The sequence below is a fragment of the Xiphophorus couchianus genome, chromosome 4 (assembly GCF_001444195.1).
Source record: "Xiphophorus couchianus chromosome 4, X_couchianus-1.0, whole genome shotgun sequence".
In the NCBI taxonomy this organism is placed as follows: domain Eukaryota; kingdom Metazoa; phylum Chordata; class Actinopteri; order Cyprinodontiformes; family Poeciliidae; genus Xiphophorus; species Xiphophorus couchianus.
Window position 1 is genome coordinate 10,061,645 of NC_040231.1, and position 21,780 is coordinate 10,083,424.

The window sequence follows — 21,780 nt, forward strand, 5'->3', positions numbered from 1 at the left end:
ACTTTTTAAATTTATTCATGATACAATTGTGTTCTGCACTGCATACACTTAAAATCCACAAAAAAAAAATTTTGACGTTTGTGGCTATAACGTGACAAATTGTGAAAAACTGCACTGCAGGGTTAACTTCAGTTTACCTGTCAGGTGTGGATCGCGTGTACCCAGATGGACAGTCAGGCATACATTCTCCCCCGTGGATGACGAAGATGTCAAAGTCTGGAAGGTGCACTTTAGAGCAAAAATCAGCACTGATGCAACGCCAGCCCTCGAACCTGTATGTGCCTGGAGGGCAGTCAGCCACACATCTGCCGTTGTGGTAGTAATGCACACATGCGGCGCATGCAGTGTCGTCGCCCGGAAGTGAGCAGCTGCCCAGACACTGAGGATGGCAGCAGTCACCGTCAGCTGTGCACACTCGCCTTCCACACTTTTCAGGACACTCTGAAGTAAAAAGTACAGAGAGAGGGGGGAATATTCAATTATTAATAAAAACCTTTTCTGCATGAACATGTCAAGTTGAGTTTATTTGTATGGCACATTTCAACAATGAGGCAGTCCAAAGTGATACAGTAAACAATTATGAAACGTGCAATAAGAATTACATTTTGTCAAATGCAACCATCAAAATTATTAAGCAAATATCAAAGATATTTATTAATGTCCATTTACTACTAACCAAACACAGCTCTAAACAGGTGCCTTGATTTAAAGGAACTCAGTGTTTCAGCATCTTTGCAGTTTGTTTTTATGTTAAAAAAAATGTTAAAAGAAACAAAAACTCAGAGCAGGTATCAAAATTTGAGAACAATAAAAAAGCAACAGGCAGATGCAGGGACAGCACAACTGGTGTGCACTCCCTCATGCCCATTTCAATGTGTCAATTTTAAACCTAGCTTAATCTGTCTTTCCTATCACTCTTACTGGGGTATAAAAAAAAACATATTTAAAATAAACATATGAAGGTTAGCTTGGTGGGGGCTGAAGGATTGGGAAGGGAGGAGTAAAGCCTGGTGGCCCACCAGGCTAATAATACACTGGGGGAAACCATGATATGGAGAAAGGAAAACACAGACACAATTTTACATTTTCTTTCTTTAGTGTGTCGCCCCTTTGAACAAAAAATAAATAAATAAATGAAATAAATAAATAAAAATCAAAGGGACATTATAATTGGTGGCAGGTGAACTAATTAAGGCACACAAAATGAAGAATTGGCAGATGTAAATGCTCACCATGTTTAAATGAAGCATGAAAGGCTTACAGGGAAACAAAATCTAAAACTGCCCTTTAAACATCAACACATAGGGTAGGGATTCACTCATCTCTAATATCAGTCAGTTAAGAGGTTCAACATAAAAGCTGAAACATAAGCTGTCCTGCTCAAACTCCTCGCAGGTCAGCTATGATTATCTGCCATAAAGAGAAGCTAACAGCTAATTAAACAAAGTGAATTACAGCATGGAGTTATTCCTGTTTGTTCGTCTGTCAGTTCTGTGAGCTATAAAGCAAGAAAGAAGCATATCGGAGCGTGGAAAAAACTGGAAGAACTAATAAGCAATCGTTTTTTATTGTCAATTTTTTAGGTCAGCCACAAGCTGTGTTTAAACACAAACTAAACAAAGGGAAGTTTGTAGGAACTGATGCTTAAAGGATGCTATTGCATGACAGAATGGTGGTTACAACTTCCTGCCTCCATCAAGCCTTTCAAACAAAATAAAGTCTACAAACGAGATATGACGCACGCTGCCGTCTCCTGTTAACGTGGTATAGTTTTATTCACTATGACTTATTTAAAACAAATGAAGGAGTTGGATTAGTTATAAGAACATGAAATACAATATAGAAAATCAAGGATTTTGTTGGTTAATGAATGAAGATCAATTGGGCCAGTTTTATTTGCAACAAGCTACAGTCAGAAAAAAAAACTTTCCTAAGCAGAAAAAGTTTACACCAATATATTCCAATAATTACTAATAATTCTCTAGATTGTTATTTTAGTGCAAAATAGTAATTTAGAGCAAAAGTTAACTTGGTGAGGTGACCTATTAAGCTTCCTTGAACATGTTAGGATAAGTGTATTGGTCATACAAAACATGGTCATTACATTTTGAGCACAAACTCATTTTGAGATAAAGAGATTTCAGTCTGCTCTGTTCTGCCTAATATGAGCTCCTTTCAAAGGAGCTGTTTTAGGGCCTCCTGTCACTTTCAATCCAAATAAGCTTCTACTGGCCACATCCCCCCCAACTCAAAGTTTACCATCACATGTGAAAATGGCTGCAAACAGATGTGCAATTATACAACCACACATCTTTGAAAAGCAGAAGGATAGCGCCCTGCACAACCAACAAGAATGCAGTAAGTGGTTTCTAGATGGTAACAACAACAAAGTCTTTTCCAGCAGCCATTGTACAGAGCACACATCTGTACAACTCGCTGACCAAACAATGCTGGAGCTTTGCTTGGGTTGCTAGGTGACACAGCTGGTGTTGCCTGTCAATTGTGACTCAACAATCGGGAGATTTATGAAACAGCTAATTTTCTAGACACCAAAAAACAAATTTTATTTATTCGTTCGTTAGGTTTTTTAAGTGCTTAGGCTGTTTTTAGAAGCAGTTGAGAACCAAGTGGAAGTATTAAAATACATCTATTTGCTATAGATTTTGTTATGATTTATATTTAGAAATACTGTCTTTCTTTGTGAGGGGATGACCCTCAGCCCCTCCTCCTGACTGACTCTGAAACCAATCAGAACCTCCAGACTGCATGGTCTCACCAACCATTCAGGGGCTGTTTGTGCTCAGCAGGAGGAAGCCAGTGCTGCATTTTCTGGCACAGAGTGTTCTTTCCCTGAAACAACCCCCCCACTTTCCAACCCCGGACTCCATCTCATCCTCTGACCTCTTCTGATGAGGCAATGGCTGGCAGAAAGGTGTCATTTATTACAAAGCAAAGCCTCGGCCCCACAGAGAGAGTTATGCTGAATCCCTGTGTGAAGTTTGGTGCAGGCTTGAGCAGCCGGTTTGTCGCCCTCCTAAATACAACCCTGACTGATAGTGAAGGTCGGAGAGACGTGGATGGGTCACAGAGTACGCAGCAGTGTACAACAGCCTTCCACCGGACGCCTTAAAAATAATGAATTCCAGCTTTTATCCTCCTTGCTACACTGCCATGCACTTTCGATAAGTACTGCAGTCTTTAAATTTTCTGGGCATGACGTTGTAACAGCTGTATGGGAGGGTTTGAACACCCAGATCAGTCCAATGGGACGTGGGTTGAACTTTCTGAGGTAGCCCCAAAATAAAAGGCCAAAGATCTATGAAATGGAGAAGATGAAGCTTGGATTTGAAGGGGGCTCTGATCTAAAAACTTTGTATTTCATCACAATGTAGTGATGTAAAATGCAGTTTTTCATCACTGTATTTACTGTGATGAAAAAAATAATAAAGATTCATCACAGTCTTTTAGGATATAAGTCTATCAATGCACACATGACACTATTAATTTAAATGCTTTCTTTCTGTACCATTTTAGCACAAGTAGTTGTTTTATGATCCAAATTTTATTGCAGACAGATTTTAAAATTCTCCAATATATTTTTATAGCATTTAATAGCATTGAACTCAAATTTATCAAATAAAAAGAAAACTGTTGTAGTTGGATTCCAATTTGGCAGTATTGTAAATAACTATTTCAAAAATTCTTCAGGCATCTGGGTTAGCTCAAGTCTGTTGAAAATCTATATCACTTACATTTGTCAATCAGGCTAACGTATGCACGAGATTATTTTAAGCTTTTATTTGCAAAAAAAAAAACAAACAAATGTTTTAACAGACAGCGGTCCCCAACCTTTTTAGTCGGGGGTGTACTCCGATATTGTTTTGTTACTCATTCTGCTGCAAGTTGGCTCAATGTTGACGCACAAGATGTAACCGGTAAAATCCGGTTTAGGATTTTCAAAATAAAAGATCCGGAAGTAGTTCATTATTTCTTGCGCAGCCCGGTACCAATTTGTCCGGTGGTTGGGGACCACTGGTGTAGGACACCAAAATTATAATTCATGACAATGTTTTCTTTTCAGTGAATGTAATTTGTCTGACTTTTATTTTTGTTTCAAAGGAAAACTTATGGTTGCTGTGAATCATTTCTTTCTCTCTTCTCTTCACCTGTCTTACATTTTACCTTTTACCTTTATACTTTACCTCAACAAATACAAAAATATAAATACATAAAACTAGTACTGAAAATCAGGTTTTAAAATAGGAGATACCCACAGTATAAGCTGTGGAAAGTTACTAGACACAGCAGATTGTCCCTGTGTTTATGAAGCTTGGTCTACTGGACTCCATTCTGGTGAGGTAAGCACTTCCACTAACCTTTGAAAAAATCCACAGCTTAATAAAAGAAAATACTCAGAATTAGGTGTGAAAGTGCTATATTTTAATGAATAAAAGTAGAAGATGCATGACATAGGCCAAAATATATATTCAGCTTAGGGTATTTAATTTGCAAAGGAACAGACTGTGCTTCACATTCTGTTGAAAATGTTTTAGTTAGTTTGAGGGTATGACTACTATCAGTGCTAATCCACAAGGAATGTGTGTAATGTGGCAGTTCAATAATAACTTTCTAATCCTATTATTTTGTCTTTGTTTCTATGACCTTTGCTAACCGGGACCCTAAAAATCTAGACTTATAAAGCACATGTGTCACATAAATGCACAATATTTAAATCATGTTCACCACATTTTTAACCTCAAGAGCCTTTTATTGTTCAACATTTCTGGATCAATAACTAAAACGATAATGATCACCTATTGATGGTTAAATAATGTTACAGTTTCTGCAGATCTGTACAAAATAATTTTATTGATACCCCATGATGCAGGATTTGTTTAACTAATGTTCACTTAAAAGAAAACAGTAATAGTGCAAATTAGTAAGTGCAGTAATAAACTAGTAGTTGGAAAAAATAAGCCTTTAATCAAATGTAAAACTTGCAAAATTACAACACAGACAGAGCACGTTATTTTATTTGTGCAATAAATCTGGGTTATCCTGCAATCTAGATAAAATTAACCTAGGGCCTAAGTAAACTGCTCCCTATGTAAACATCTTCACCAAGAGTAAGTTGAGTCATACCTGTGCTTAGAAACTGATGACAAAGCAATGTCTTAGGCAATCAAAGCATAATAGTGGCTTATTGAGCCTAGTTAACCCTTGCCTTGAGGTTAACACACAGGGCAAGCTACCATCATATACAGTATATACAATATCTGCATGTAGTTATAGCAGTGTGCTAAAGTTTCAGACACTAAAGCTCTGCTGTAGTAGTGGTTATTTAAAAGTTGCATCAATGAAGAGAGCTTAAAAGTCTCTTCTGTCCATTAGTTTAACATCAAATTCTCAGGGTGTGTAATAGAGATCCCAGTTGTGAGCAAAAAAAATAAATGCATTGCATTAAAACAACAAGACAAACTGGCTGGAAAAATACAACCAGTCAACAGCCAAGTGGCAGGAAAATGTCTGGGCTTTTGCATCAAAACAGATCTTTTCCAGATGACACTTGGCTCAAAAAATGTGGAACACAGAAAAAATATATCTTCACAATGGTAGTTTACAGTAAATATCCTGCTGGTTTATTCATCAAAACTGACGTTTGACCTGCCTGTAAAAGTTAGGAATGTAAAACCCGTCTGTTTCCTAATCCATGTTTTTCAGCTTTTGTCCCTAGTTGTGATAAGGCATGCCCCACACAGGAAAAACATTCCTATTGTGACAATCCAGGCTTTAGTAGTGTAGAATACACAAAAACAGTCGAGAGCAGATGTCTAGACAGATGAGAGCACAGTTGATTCAAAAACATTGATAAAGTGTTTTATTTTCCTTCATTCAAGCCAAACTAACCTCCAATCCAGTGGTTTAAATAACAGAAGGCTATACACTGACTTCTTATTTGTAAGAAATATTCTGGTCAAGTCAACAATGTTTTTATAATGGTTATTTTCCTAGATAACAAAGAAAACACAATAAACCAATAATTGTAATTTAAGTTTAACTCCAAAATGCTTTGCAAATTAGAGGTGAGTAATGGGACATTTTCCTGATCTGTGTTTCTCTGAAAATTAAACTAGTGTTAAAGTAGAATTTCAAATGTGTTAGCGGGAACAAAAACATGCAGAAGCCCTATCTGACGGTTCACAATCTCCCCCCCCCCAGGTAATATTAGGCCACAATTTCTGACAATTTTCTAGGTATTACTTTTGACTAGATCACAGAAGTCAAATCTCATAACAGAAGATGTGAGTGGGTCTTTGTCTGTCTTTGCGTCAGTAATAATTTGCACTAAGTTTCAGAGTCCTTATATCAAGCAATACATTCACTATTGTCTATAGTGCAAAATATACATGACTTTAAACCTTGGTCAGGGATATTCATACTTTTGTGTGAGGATACGTAAAACTAAAAATGTTGCTACTTTCTTTAGACTAAAGAAAACTTGTTTTTCAGATTATTAACAAATGTACAATATTGTATATTTTGAAAATGTTTATTTTTTGGTCCTATAATGATCGAAAATAAAAAAATCTTTGTTGGTTTACTGAGGATTTACTCTTGCATTACTTTTTACTTATTTTTCATTCACAAGTTGGTCTACAATCAGGATGCCTCTGGTTGTTGACAGTTGTAAGTAAAGCTGTAAGAAAATATTGAACTTTAAAACAATAAAGAAATCCAATTACTACCAAAATCAAATAGAGACTAGTGAATTGCAGCATAACAAGCTAAAAATAACTGAGGTTTCCAGAATCTACAACAGCATTTTCTCAACTTTCTATACTTAACTGTCATCCCAGTGTCCCCCAGTTCTCAAGCTGTATTGGGAAATAAAGTGCTCCAGTACAGAAAAGAAACTTGATAATATACTGAAAACTCAACTGTGTTCATAGCCTTGTACAAAGCATGATCTGTTTTGGCCAGACTGCGAGTCTGTGTCGAGTGTCGCTCACAGACTCAGTCATTCAAGAAAAAGTCTAGCAGAAGTGTGTTTGTTTGTGTGAGTGGTGTCTGCAGGCCAATTCAAATGAGCACGAGTCTGGATGCATTAGCAACATAACACGACTGACCTCAACTGTCCTGTTTACGACGCATACCTACAGGTAACAGACATCGCAACAAACTGGCCATTTCATCAGGGGAAATGCAAGACACAAACCACCATCCAGCCAAGTCTGACAAACAGACTTCACACAAAGTGCTTTCAGCAATACAGACAACAGAAAATAAGCAGGCATCAATCAGGAAAGTGTTTGTGTTTGGATCTCCAACATCCGTGAACAATCCAAATTGCTATATTTCTTAACATAAACAGACATTGTGCCAAAATTACAAAGTGCTTCCCAGAATCATTTTTGGTAATGTGATCTCACTGAGAAACTTTGGCAATGTTTCCAAGTCAGTTTGCTAATTACTTTATCAACATGTTCTTTATAGTTTCTGAAAACTTGCAAAGCATTAGGATGGTTGAAAGTAAAAAAAATTATCTGCTGTATAGTGTTGATCTTTTTCATACAAATGACTTCTCAAGTGTCTTATTAGTTTAACTACAAGGAGTTATTTATTTGAAGCAAGAGGCATAAAATGCAGCTATAAAAAGCTAAAATTCAACAAGGAACCCAAAAAACAGAACTACTTCTAGATCTTATACTCACAAATGTTACTGACTATGGGGATGCGTCTGTAGCTCACTTTGGGGGTTTTTTTCACCAAGCTGGTTCAAACCTTGAACTGGTAGTACTACCAGCAGCTTTGGTGCAGAAAAAGTGGTGCTACTGCAGCACTAGTTCTTGGCTTAAAACTCCCACAAGAGGGAAGGGCTTTCATTAAAACTTAGAGGGGTCTTTAGAATGTTGTGAACACTACATTAAATACTCCCAATTTACTTTTGATTTTATTTGCCTAATTTTAGACAAAGATAATAAAAAAATGTATCAATACAAAATCTGATTAGCTCTCCCATCTGTTTCTTTTGATATCACCCATTAAAAAAATTTAAGTTGGTCAATGCGCAGAACACAGCTGTGATTGGTCATATCTTCTATTAAATTTATTAACTTCATTGCCAGCTTAGTTTTTTTTTTAGACACAGTTGGACACTCAGTAACAACAGACTGTGTTCATCATTACCTAAACTGTGTCTACCTTTCATTTGCAGGACAGTTGTTGTCAACAAACCAGTTGAAACCGCGACATCAGGGTTACATCTCTTTTACTACAACAAAATGACATATTTAAGTTGCACATTTTGTTATTAACCCTGCAAGCTGACAATAAACAAGAATGTAATGGAATGAAAATCTTTTTCATCATAAGTAGTGAGCAGCACAACAGAAGAAAGAGCCAAAGCACAATGATGTAGTGGTGTACGCTACAGACAAAAACCTTATTTTTTTCCCATGCATATAACAAATTAGGCATACATTTAGATGGACCTTTTAGCTTTATAGGAAGGAGTGCACCCAGCAGTGTATTCTACTCAAACTGAATGTGCTAGAAGGCTATCTTCTAAAAAGAGAAATATCAACCTTGTAGTTTTGTAATTTATATACCTTTTTGTTCAAGTTCAAGTTGATTACTTGTAAGAATAATCGATAGATTACTCGATTAATAAAATATGCATTTACAACAACCCTAATCCCCACAACAACGTTTCTCCACTTACTGCAATTCTCTCAGATAACCTTGACACAGTAGCCAGTATTATCCACAAAACAATGACTGTGGTATTTTTATGAGTCACCAAATCCGAACCAGGATCTGAAAAAAAACAAACTATTTTGTTCAAGCTAGTCCAAACAGAGTCTTTGGTGAGTCTTAAGGAAGTTGCTGGGAACAAGCATCTGTTAAATGAGCTGACTCTATAGCACAATTACAGACTAGAGACATCTCTGGCATCTCTCTGTTGGCAGACTTGAAAAGACAAGGCTAATCAAATGCTACAGTCCCCCCCAGAGGCTTTAGAGGAGCCACACAATAGCAGGACTGGGTTTACCCAGAAAGCTATCACATTAGCTGTTTCTTGATACCTGCAGCTTTGTGTTGACATAAGATGAAAACGGATATCACAACTGATCTGGCGTCAACATGACAAAAGGAGATGAGAAAAAAAGTAAAAACAAAGAAAACAATGGAACAATGTGACTGTCACTTCCTTTAGTCATATCCAATAGTGGTTTTTTGTAAAAAGTTATTCCAGTACTTCCAGTGCAGTCTATAAGGGTGTACTAGATATCCTGAGATAATTAAAAAATAATTGACAGCACACCACACCCACTATTGGCAAAACCAATTTCATGGTTTTGCTTTAAAGAATGAAATTGTTTTTATTTTCTCTCCCCATATTTGTTTTACTTTGTCCATTTTTTTTCTGTTAAGCATTAATTGTAAGATAAAAACACAAATGGCAGGAAGAAAAGGGTAAACACCAGCCACAATTGTTTTATAATCATTTTTAGCCTCACACTTTATTTTAGCCTAGCATCTTTTTTTAGTTTGCTTTAATTTTAAGAGATGCCACGTACCAGAGAAATGTTGCATTAATGTGGAATTTATGTAACTTGTAAACAAATGTTATGTTAAGGATGTTTGTGAAATCTCATGCAACATTATGGAGATGTACTGTCTGCACAGGTAAAGACTCACCTCGGCATGCAGGATGCTCGAAGTGGCTGACACTGTAGCAGACTGTTTTCTGATTAATTTAGCTAATAAATATATAATCCCTTGGGAGTAGCAATTAACTTTATATAGAGACCATTGAACGTTTTGCCCAACATAAGCAGGTGAGCCAGGTAAATATTAAGTGTGGAAAATTAGAAAAAATAAATGGTCATGGCATTGCAATAAGTACCTAAATTTTATCCACCAATTCTAATAAGTGTACATTATATGCAAGAGGGATGCATCTTCAACAATATACATGCATTGTAAATGCACTTAAATTCTCCATGTTTGCACTTAAGCAAAAATCAGTTTTGAACATGTCAACAAAGCGATATAAAATAAAGCGTGCCAAGACATAAAAACCAACATGTTTTTTTTTTTTTATAAATTACTAAAATGTCACAAAACTATTGTACTTATAAATTCAACAACTTAACTTTAATGATGAGTTGAAGTAAATGTGTGTTGATATTGAGGAAAAACTGTGCATCAAAACAAAGCTGGTCAAATATTTTAAAATCTGTGAAGTGCACATCTTTGATTTCTTACCATGTTGACCACTACCACCCACACAGACCGTATATCTGCATTGTCAACATTCCTTTCCTCTGTGTATTTGTGAGGGAGGACAGAGGTATTCCAAGAATTTGATGAAAAAGATGAATGAGGCAAAGTATCTTAATGGCAGCCTGAAAACATGCAGGCTAGACCAGAATTCAAGGCCTGAATGTTTGGTACTTTAAACCAAGCATCTTCTGATGTTCAAACACATTTTTCCATACTAAAAAGCTATTCTTTTCCAAACCTAAACTTCTAGGCATTTTTCTGCCTTTTATAACTTTCTAGGCATTATTTGTGGATTTCACAAATATTTTAATATTTGGGCAATTTTTTTTTTTACCCCTTTAGGGGGTCTTTTGTGGGCTATAGTGTCCCTTATATGACAGTAGGCTGACAGGAAACGGGGAAGGAGAGGGGGAAGACATGCGGCAAATATCGTCGGGTCCGGGAGTCGAACCCGCGACGGCCGCGTCGAGGACTCAAGGCCTCCAAATATGGGTCGCGTTAACCACTACGCCACCACGGCACGCCCGGTACAGGGCAATTTTGTCGCTTTTTTAACATCTAGACTAATTTTTATTTCAAAATCTATAACATGGACTTCACAAATAAGGATTGGAATATCACATAGATATTCACATATTCATATTCTGTTGCCCTGCGACAGACTGGCGACCTGTCAAGGGTGTACCCCACCTCTTGCCCAGAACGTAGCTGGAGATAGGCACCGGCAACTCTCCCGACCCCATTAGGGACAAAGGGTGAACAGAAAATGAATGAATGAATGAATATCACATAGATAATGCAGATGCTTTAAAGTCACAGATTGTGAAATTTTATACTTTTATTTTTGTAATGTCAAAAAATTGACTCTTTGCTGACCTGTTTGGCATTCAATCAAAATGTAAAGTTGCCTAGGGACTAATCCTGAAACAATAAAAAGGTGGCCAAAAGCCAGTCTTTTGATGGTATAATCAAAGATGCAATGTAGTGAAATCACAAGGTCAGAAAAACTATGTGCCATGTCAGGGTATTTTCATTTCATTCATTGTGTAAGCACAAATTATTTGACAAAAAAAATAAAAAATATCACTAAGGGGAAATTGTTGGTCAAAATGAATGCGATTAATTTAGAACAAAAGCAGTCCTTTAGGTGAGAGGTGAAATGTCAATGGAGGAAGAGAAGAAATCCAGTCCAATACAAGATTATCATGTTGACAAATTAATAAACATGTACATTTGCTTATAAGAGTAATTAATTCGTAAGTAAATAGTAAGACAGAATTTAGATGATTTTTAGCTTGACTGGGCTGATTTGTGACAAGTTGGTTGGAAACTTGGCCTTTCGTACTGAAACAATGTTTTACAGGTCAGCAAACACAGCTAAGAACTAAGAAATTACACTAACATGTATCTGTGAAGAAGCAGTAATTGTGAAGGTGAAGACTAAAAGTTGATACAATATCGGTGAGGAGCTTAAAATAAATAAAAAACTGAGAATGAAATGTTCAAAAAATTTCCCTGAAAGCTTATATCATGCTATAATATTATTCCCTCATCAAAAACATACCTGGAGTGTTGATTTTATTCTTTTGTGCATGTTCTGAAATTCTTCAATCGCCATGGCAACTATTTTGGGTGCATAAAAGCTTGGTCTCACCAAGCGCAGTCGTTTCCACACTGCTCCTTCACACTAGGGGCAGCAGCAATGAGGAAACACCTGGTGGAATTGCACATCTGCTGAGTTAACCACACAAACTACTTAGTGTAATGCTCCTAAGATTGTTGTTAAATGCTTAATAGAGAAACCTTGTTGTGATAACGTGCTAAAGGCAGAGTGTCATAAGGAACAGGAGCTTCTTAAAGAAATAGAGGTCCAATTTCAAGGTGTTAGATTGTTAAATCAAAGTTCTTTTAAGTTATGTTTGATATATACAGTATCTCTATAACAACTTAAAGTAACAGTTACTTGATAATGCTATAAAAGTTACAATGGGCCTGGAAAATACATAATACTGCCCTTTTAATTAAAACTGGAAGGAGTTGAAATGTTCACCACTTCTGAAGTACCCTAACCACACACTACCTCTATGTTTAGACAAATGTGAATTTATTTAAATAACACTAAAGCTTATAAGACATATTTAACTTGTTTTCCATAAAACTACTCAAATCACTGAAGCAAAATAGTGGAAAAAGCCATTATAACAAAGTGTGCCAACTGCACAGCTTCAAATCCACAAACCAAAGACTCATCTGAATCTCTGGTCACAGCTCATCCCCATATGACGGTGTTAACAGAGGACAATTAAAGGCCACATAATTACAGTCGGCTCTTCAGTACAGCCAAACCCATAATGTTTTCTTCCAGGAATTCCAGGGATGGGTGTGACTGTTCACCAAAAGCAGTCATGGATGGTACACAAAGCAGCACCTATAATTTACAAGTGCTGGCAGTCTCAGAGTAATGGGTCAGGGGTCTGTGAGAAGTTGTGCATAATCATGCTCGTGAAGGCTGTACACTGCTCTGTATATCTGTTATTGATGTATAAATACATACTATAGGAACCAAAAATATTACATTAAAGGGCATAGTACCATTCTTTGCTCAAATTGACACAATTTCCTTTATTGAAATGTTAATATTAGCTGAAACTTACTCCTCTCATTCTAAATAATCACAGAGTATTAGGATAATTTTAGACTTGTGCAATTTGTTTTAACTCTAAATATATGTTGTTGCTTATGATGAGGACAAAATATCAATTCTTCAAAACTTCAGAATTTTTATGTTTCAGCCACAATAAGGCATCGACAAGGTTTTTGAATGTTTTAAAGTTACTTTCAAAACTGCTAAATACATTTCCACAACACCAACCCTACAGTTTAAACTCCTTTTAATGGTATGTCAAATGAAATGATGTAGCAACTTGAGCTTTTTTATTGTTTTAAAATATAGTTGTATGGAGCCGCTACCTTTGTTTATGCTGTTTGTTGCCCTCAAGAGTCTAGACAAGTCTTATAATTTTGAACCGTCAAAGGCTGTGAATTCCTACATCATGTTTTGTTTATGTTCAGTCTGTCATATTCTGTACCAAATATGTTTAAAATTCATTTTAAAAAATGAAAGAAATTTGGTGTCCATGATATATTGGCACTAACATAGTATTGACCAATGGTGATCATTTTTTAAAAATATATTGATTTGATAAGGAAAACTGGGCCTATATAGAAAACTGTTTTTTTCTTCATCTTGTTATCGTTTGTGTTTCTGAAGGGAGATGTGGATTATTATGTGGTATCTGTTTGGACATGTAACAGTACCAGTAAAGTGTAATTGTGTAATCATAATTGTCACCGGCTAATGAAGACTATGCTTTAATAAATTAAAAGGCAAAATTTAAATATTAGCAAATTATCGGTGTGCAAATCAAAGTTTTTTAGTCTTGGTGGCATGATATTTTAAAAGGCAAATATAAATACTAAATCATCAGTTTAAGACACCATCTCGATTATATATTCACAGCTTTATAGTTATGTAAAACTTTTATTTTTCTTTTGATAGTAAAAATGAAATTGCCACAAAAAAAAAAGTCAATATATGTGCATTTTAGATGTGATCATACTGATATGCTAAAATAACTTTGAATTAAATACAATTTGACAGTACTGAATTTTACCCTAATTTTCCAAAATGCCAATCAGATGTGTGTGAAATTCACTTTTCCAATCTTTTGTCTTGTGTGACATCTTAGCTGTTTAATCTTTCAAACCAGAGATTTAACCACAAGCCAAGACACGGCCCCTTGCACATTTACTTCCAGTTTAGCACGTATTAATACAGACAGCAGATGCTGGTATTCTGTACATGAATATATGGAGCTAATAATAAGCAGAGATTACACCGATATCAGCAGGAATTGCTAGTCACTGGGATTCCTTAAACCTTTAGCACTGGGCCACGCAAGTCAGATTTTCTTTTGAACACTTTACAGGAGCTCGTCTTCTCTGACTTTTATATTCCCTGATTTAAAACATCCCTGGCTTTAGCCCTGCGGCCTCACGTCACATAAAAAAAACCCAACACTGTTAATCTGTGCAAAATTCTTATGCAGTCCTTAACTACATGAGCATCCTTGTAGTAGTGCCATAACACAAAATGGTTGCCTTGGGCTAATCATAATTATTAGCTTTTGTACTGCAATACTAAGAGCCTGTAATGCAAATCAATAATAAAAAAAAATGTGTGTTGGTGATGTGACTTGCAACATTTCCCCCTGACCTTAATTTAATGACACTTTTATTTTATTATGGACATTTTTAAAGTGTGTTTCAAGGTGCAAAACCATGCAGTTTATTAAAATTTCACTGGTTGACCTTTGGAATGTCGCTTCAGGCGATTTCATCCACTTTAAGACCTCCATAGCCTATTAATTTGTCAACGTCAAGTGGTACTAAGGTAATTATTTGTTATTGTTAACATTCAAACGCAATCATTAAAGCAAATTCAGAGTGCTGGAGAAATGGGTCAATGCAATGAATCTAGAATGGGTTAAAAACTGAAATCAGACCAAAACAGGTGTTTTGGTCTTTGGGGTTTTTGAGGAAGAGAAGGTTCATAAGTGGCTCCAGAAGTCTGCAATGAAACTTAAGTGAACTGAGCTGCTACCAATTGCCAGTTTACCTACCAAGTGGCGGTGCAGAAGGAGTCAAACAAAATAATTATTATTATAAAAGGATTGTTGGATCAACCAATATGTAAACTCTGATTAAACATCTTGGAGTTTTTGGAGTAAAATGTATGTTGATTTTTAGAAAGAGTTATTACATACAGGACTCTGGTTCTGTATAAACGTATTAAGCAGCAGCCCTGCTCATTTTCTGTGTTTCTGGTACTTTTGCTTCAAATATTCATAAGTAATCACCCAGAATCAGCAGGGTAGTTTATAGTCAATGGTTCCAATTAGATTCTGCTCTAAATGTCAGCTTCAGTCCACCATTTTTAATGTGGACTGAATGTGCAGTCCACATTAAAAATATGCAATATTTTTTTTGCCACATTGTCTACCAGCTCCTCTACAACCAAAAAGGGCTTGTTGTTTCTGTGTCATCATTTCATACTTTGTAGACTGACATAACACTGTAATGGTGTCATAAAATTGCTAATTTTTATTTTTGACTGCGTTTGTTTATTCATTCCCTTTTGCAGTTACCATTTAAAATTTCTCTCCAATTTTAGGATGACAGTGTTTAAATAAGGTGCTTTGCCAGAGTTCTAGAGCTAACATCAGGCCAAATCAGAATCAGTCAACTTTTTTAGTTCCTCTGACCTACAGGTAAAATTCCTCCAAGCAGCTTCATGTTGGCTAAATAGTCACAAACGCTCTTTTGATTCTAATTCTAAATACTATTAGCAGGGTTGCAGCAACTTACTGTTTTGATTCTCAGTCATGATTGTTTGGGAGAGCCTTTGTAATTGAGGGGACAGACGAGGAAGAGTTCTGTATCTACACTGGTACTGTGAAGTTCTGTATCTGCTTAAGGAAATGAAAATGTCTCAGTCTGCATCAATTTTCACACAAATTAGTATCTTTAAATTCCATTTTCATGCAAAGTTATAACCAAATGTGAATAATTTTGATAACCCCAGAGTTCCACTTTAACTGAATTAATTTGAAGTTGTATTTGCAATTTATGTGTCCAGTTAATCCATTTATATTTATATTATATATATTTGATGCAAAGTTCAAAATTATTGACTCACTTTCTCAGTCCTTTTCCCTCCAATTTTACAAATGAGTTTGTAAAATCCATTCCTCTGCCGTCTTACTCAGCAGGAAAACATTTTTTCCCATTTGACCACTAAAAGTGTTACAAAATTCAAACATTGAAATCTAAAAAACATGTAAATTACTATGGGCTGGACAATGAATCAATAACATAACATACATTGTGATAGACATTATCAATATTAATAGATAATACATCTTATAGAACTTTCAATAATTTTACTAAACTCTGATACAGTACCGCACAGCATTCTGGGGGATGTTGCAGAGAAAAGACTTCAGCCCCTCAAGCTTTCATGGCCAGCTAAACAAGTTTGGTGGCATCAACTAAGACTCTATGGTTACCTAGCAACAATCTGTCAATTAACTGGCGTAGCAGAAGTTTCATGTTTCACCACCCTGCCTCTTAAAAGCTTAAAAACTAACGGCGTGGAGTGAAACTTCTGGAAAAAAATGAAACTGTCACTCACCAGGTTGGTAGTATTTTAGCTATTTAAAACAAAAAAATGAATCAATAATTATTCAGTCATACTGTCCAGCCCTAATTATCAATGACCAGGAATGTAGTATAGGCTATGAACATTTACTTTTCTTTTCTATACTATTACAGTTGATGAATGAAGTTCATTGAGTCATCAAGACAACAACCCAATGACTGAAAAACAAATTTGACACACAGTGACATGTTGGGTAAAGTGAGTTAAAGCGTAGCAAGGGTGAGAAACAACTCTGGGGGAAAAAAAACTGTCTTGGTTAATAGTAATCCCTTCAAGCAGGGGTTAACAGATGGCAAAAATTCCTTCCAGTAAATCCCAGACCTACTTGGTACTTTAATTATGTGCTTTCATCTCCTCAGACCATACAAACTGCAGGAAAAAAACATCCCCCCCATGCTGTTCAATGTGTGAGCATGTGTGCAGGTCTGCTCTGAGGGACAGAGGTAAAGTGAAACAACATGTTTGCTTCCCAGAACGCAAAGCCACAGCACCTCTTTAGAAGAAGCGCATGAGTTATGAATGAGACAACCCCAGATTCCCCAAAAAACAAATGAGGGAAGTAAACACAATGGAGCCCCCACCAGCAGAGTTGGAAAACTTTCCCACAGATGGAAACTGGCTTTGAATCTTCTTTTTTTTCCCCCTTTCGGTTTTATGAACGAGTTTCGGCTAAAGGCATGCCCCTTTATAGAAATACACTGAAAACAGACTTTGCGTTTTCCTTTCCTTCATTTACTGATCCAATGAAAAACTGAATGTGGACACGCAGTGAATGGTTGACTCATGTGTCAGCACAGCAGAAGTCTTGTAAGCAAGGCAGACACTTCAACAAAAGATCCCAAATAACATTGTTCCTAGTGCGGTCGGGAGGGATGCTGGTGCCCATCTCCAGCCAGGCATTTTGGGCGAGAGGCGGGGTACACCCTGGACAGGACAAACAACTATGCACACATGCACTTGCACCTAAGGAGAATTGAGAGAGACCAATTAACCTAACAGTCATGTTTTTGACCTGTAGGAGGAAGCCGGAGAGAACCCACGCATGCGCAAGGAGAACTTGCAAACTGACCCCGCAGAAAGACCCCGGGCCAGGACCTTCTTGTTGCAAGGCAACGGTGCTACCAACTGCACCACTGTGCAGTCCCTGAAGCTTGATATAGGCTGTTATTACGGTAGATGAATGAGAGTGACAACATGGTCCACTGTGGAGGGTATGTTCTCTGCTAATGCTAAACTATAATTATAATAAAGTCAATATTAGCATTCCAAGTACTTAAAATTGCTAAATTTTCATCATGCTGTTTCTACATTTCAAGTCTTTTAATGAGAGAAAGTCTTGGAATAACCAGGTTTCTTCACCTGTATGGAGCACAGTCATGTAGCACAGCCCATTCCTCACCTGTTGCTGCACACACTGTCGGCAGGTTGAAAGAACGCTCCTTCACTTTCATCTTCAAAACAGTCGAGACAAATTCTATTGTTTATCTATATTTAGTGAAGCAGCTAGGGTTGTAAAGATTAATCAATTAATAGTGAAGAATATACTATTAAGAAATTGCTTAGTCATTAACTGGCGTATTCAGACTTTAAAAGGCCATTTTTTTAAAGAAAGAGCAGTACTCTCGGAGCAGTAATTTACCCAAAACTGAAAAAAAACATTTTGCATTTAAAACAAAAACAAACTACTTTGTAAATATGTTCTAATCAGAACTTTTTAAGTGGCATAGTTTTAGCTTCACCTGTTTATAATTCTATAAAATAACAAAAATCTCCTATTAAGCATCTTTTGCAATCCAACTATAAATCAGTTAATCCAAAAAAACAAAAATAAATAAATAAATAAAAAAGATCAGTCCCATCATGCTGTACTGATGTTAAGTCAAACAGAAAGGACCAAGCTTTTGATAACATGTTGATGTTAGAAGTATTTTTTTAAGGTGTAGATGCATCTTTTACTAGAAATGATTGGGCATACCCTGAAGAGGTGCTTTGTTATTGCATTTTAGGCAATAAAATGTTTATTTTCCTTTTTTAAAAAGTTATTTAATTGTTTATTTTCATCTTTTAATGCATTTCTAGTGAATAAGAATATCTGCTGCAAACAGTCGACTTTGATAACGTAGAACTTCATGAATTTATCCATTATCAGTTTGAAAGAAATGTAAGAGAGGTCTTCCTTTAAGGTGCTGTGTGCCCGTAGTGTCCAATCAGCAGCAGTTTGTGTTTCTGTGTGTACTGCTTATGTCAGTCATTTTCTGTGCAAGTCACTGGTTCGTACCTCCTGGGGCAATAGTTGTGTAAACAAACATCAACGATGTGCAGTCAGGGGAGGCAGGTGAGGCAGAGCCTCACCAGCCATAATGAAAAAATAATATGTAATGATAAACTTTATATTTTATAATTTTTATAATATAATTTATATTACCATATTCACACGGTGGTTTATACTATAAAGTATTTAATTTTAATTTAGCTTAACCAATTTTAATTGTTTGGGTTTTTTTTCAAAATTGCTGAATTTTAGCAATTTCCTATTCAAATGCTCAGAAGCGAAGCCGGTGAGGCAGCAGCGAGCTGTGCCTCACCTGGGATTGCACAACCTCTCGCTAACTGCACTGGCTGCCATTCTATGAGAGTATGTTCCTCTTGTCTGTACATCGCCAATAAAATGGCTAAAAAACATTTAATATATACACTAATTTTACATTATTTAGCTTATTCATACAATGTACAGTGTTTTTTGTCACAAACTGTAGTGTGTGTAACGTGTTTCGTGTGCTGAGGACCGATCATAAATGGCAGAGAACAGACTCAAGGTGAGGCAGGCAGTTTTCTTGCCTCATGGCAGGGGGCACTCATGATTCCAGACATTGTGACTCCACAACTGCAGAGTAAGAGACAGCGAGCTAGCGATACAGAATAAGTCAAGTGCAGGAGTAGATTTATTGTTTTCTCATCTCTTTTCAAGTCAACATGGATGACTACATCTCTAAACTTAGGGTTTTCTAATGTGGACTTTCAAGCTAGACAGGAAATAATAAGTAAAGGAAGAAGAACAGCAGAGCTGAAAGGTATGCTTCAAAGTATGAAACAAAAGGTTACCCGCTCATTTCAAATGGAGTGGCACACAAAAAAGACTGGCTTTGTGGATGTTTTGTCAGAAATTGTTTTTTCTGCTTCCCTTGCCTTCTGTTTTCCACTTGTGGCACTGTGTGGACTCAGGCGGGATTTTGTGACTTGAAGAATTTGCAAAGAAGCCTCTCTAAACATGAGCAGTCGACCCCTCACATTCAAAGCCAGATCGCACTGAAAACGTTTGGGACGTCGAGGATAGATTTGGCTTTGGACGAACAGCGGAGACTCAACATCTGTATCCATAATGTTAAGGTAAAGGAGAACCGAGAGATTTTAAAAGATATCAATGCAACTTGTTTCCTCGCCAAACAGCAACTAGAATTTCGTGGAAATGATGAGAGCATGGGCTCTGCTAATCGTGGCAACTATGCTGAACTTTTACATGTCTTTGCTGAGAAAGATGACAGGCTAGCAAGACATTTGGAGACATCTACTGTATTTTCTGGCTTGTCTAATAGAATACAGAATGATTTAATTGAAGCAGTCGGTGAAGTAATTAGAAATGATATTAAAAAAGACATCAGTGCAGCCCCATTTGTTGCTGTAGAAATAGCTGAGACCACAGATGTCACAGGCAAAGCTCAGATCTCTGTCATATTGCGCTATGTGGCCAAAACTGAAGCAGGTTTTGAGGTGAAGGAGGCGTTTTTGGGCTTTGATGATGTGAGTGAGGACAGACGTGCTCCTGCCATAGCGGAGTATGTCCTGAGAGTGTTGGAGAATGTTGATAAGCTTGTAACTCAGACATATGATGGGGCAGCTGTAATGGCATCAGAGCTTAATGGGGTGAAGGCTAAAATAAAAGAAAAGGTGCCCGAGGCCATGTTTACCCACTGTTATGCACACAAGCTGAACCTGGTGCTACTGCATTCATCAAAGTGCATGCCAGTGTGCCGCACGTTTTTTATAATGGCTGAGAGACTAGGGACGTTTTTTTAGCAAGTCCACACAGCGCATTCACTTATTGGATAGTGTTGTCAAGCGCCGTTTACCCAGAGCAGTGCCTACAAGGTGGAATTCTAATTCTAGGCTGCTGCAGACAATAAGCATGCACCAAAATGATCTGCGTGCTGTGTTTCATATTATTATGGAAAATCCCGATAGCTGGGATAATGACACGCTGATGATGGCAGCAGGATACGATTGGTGGCTGTCAAAAGCATCGACATGCTCCCTGATTACTGCCCTTACTGATTACCCTCAGTGAGGGCATTTTCAATGAAACCGACGCACTTTTCAGAGTGTTGCAAAACAAAGTGATGGACATTGAATACTGTCTTGCATGCATCCGTGACACAGTTTCAGTTATCCAGTACATAAGACTGGAGTTTGACAGTTTCTACGACCGATTTGAGTAGAAATGTGGTGCACTTGCTTTGACAGAGTGTGGAGACAGTCGGTTAGAGATGAACGGAGACGTGTGTTGTGTAACATTCTTGACGACATCAGCAATCAAATGAAGGCTAGGTTTAACCATTTCGATGAGCTTCCTATCCTTGGTTTTTGGATTGCGCAAAATTCAATGAAATGTCGCAACATTTTGATGGCGCGAAACTGCAGAGCCTGTGAAAGTATGCCAAGTTCTTTGACTTTGTCAGACTAAAGGTGGATCTCATTGGACTGTATAGCTCAAAAACAATAAGGGATGAATGTAAATCTCCTGGACAGCTTCTCAACTTTTTGGCCAAGAAGGATCTTATTGCAACTGTTCCTGAGGCGACGAAGTTGCTCCAACTAGTTCTTACTGTGCCAGCTACCACAGTGTCAGTGGAGCGGTCATTCTCAGCATTGAAAAGACTCAAAACATACAGCCGGAAAAGGACCGATCAAGGAAGGTTTTCTACCCTGGCAGCGATCTCTACTGAGATGGAGAGTCCTTTTAAAACTGAAGGAAAATAAGGAAGACTTTTACCAGGAAGTGATGGATGTTTTTATGCAGAAGGAGCGGCGCATGGACTTCATTTATAAGTAAAGGTAAGACGGCAACGAAATTTTTTTTGTTTAGTTTTTTTAATGAAATGTGCGTTTTGTGAGCTACAGTTTGCATGTGTAAAGAATGCAGAAAAAAAACCATA

General features: G+C 37.0%; 1 protein-coding gene across 1 annotated transcript in view; it reads right to left on the reverse strand.

Annotated features, from left to right (window-relative positions):
• The window catches only part of LOC114143064 (insulin-like growth factor 1 receptor), a 47,268-nt gene that overhangs the window by 14,873 nt on the left and 10,615 nt on the right, over positions 1-21,780 (reverse strand). The window contains exon 3 of the mRNA XM_028014794.1: positions 138-441. Within this exon, the coding sequence (XP_027870595.1) occupies positions 138-441 (304 nt within the window). The remainder of the gene's footprint in view (positions 1-137; positions 442-21,780) is intronic.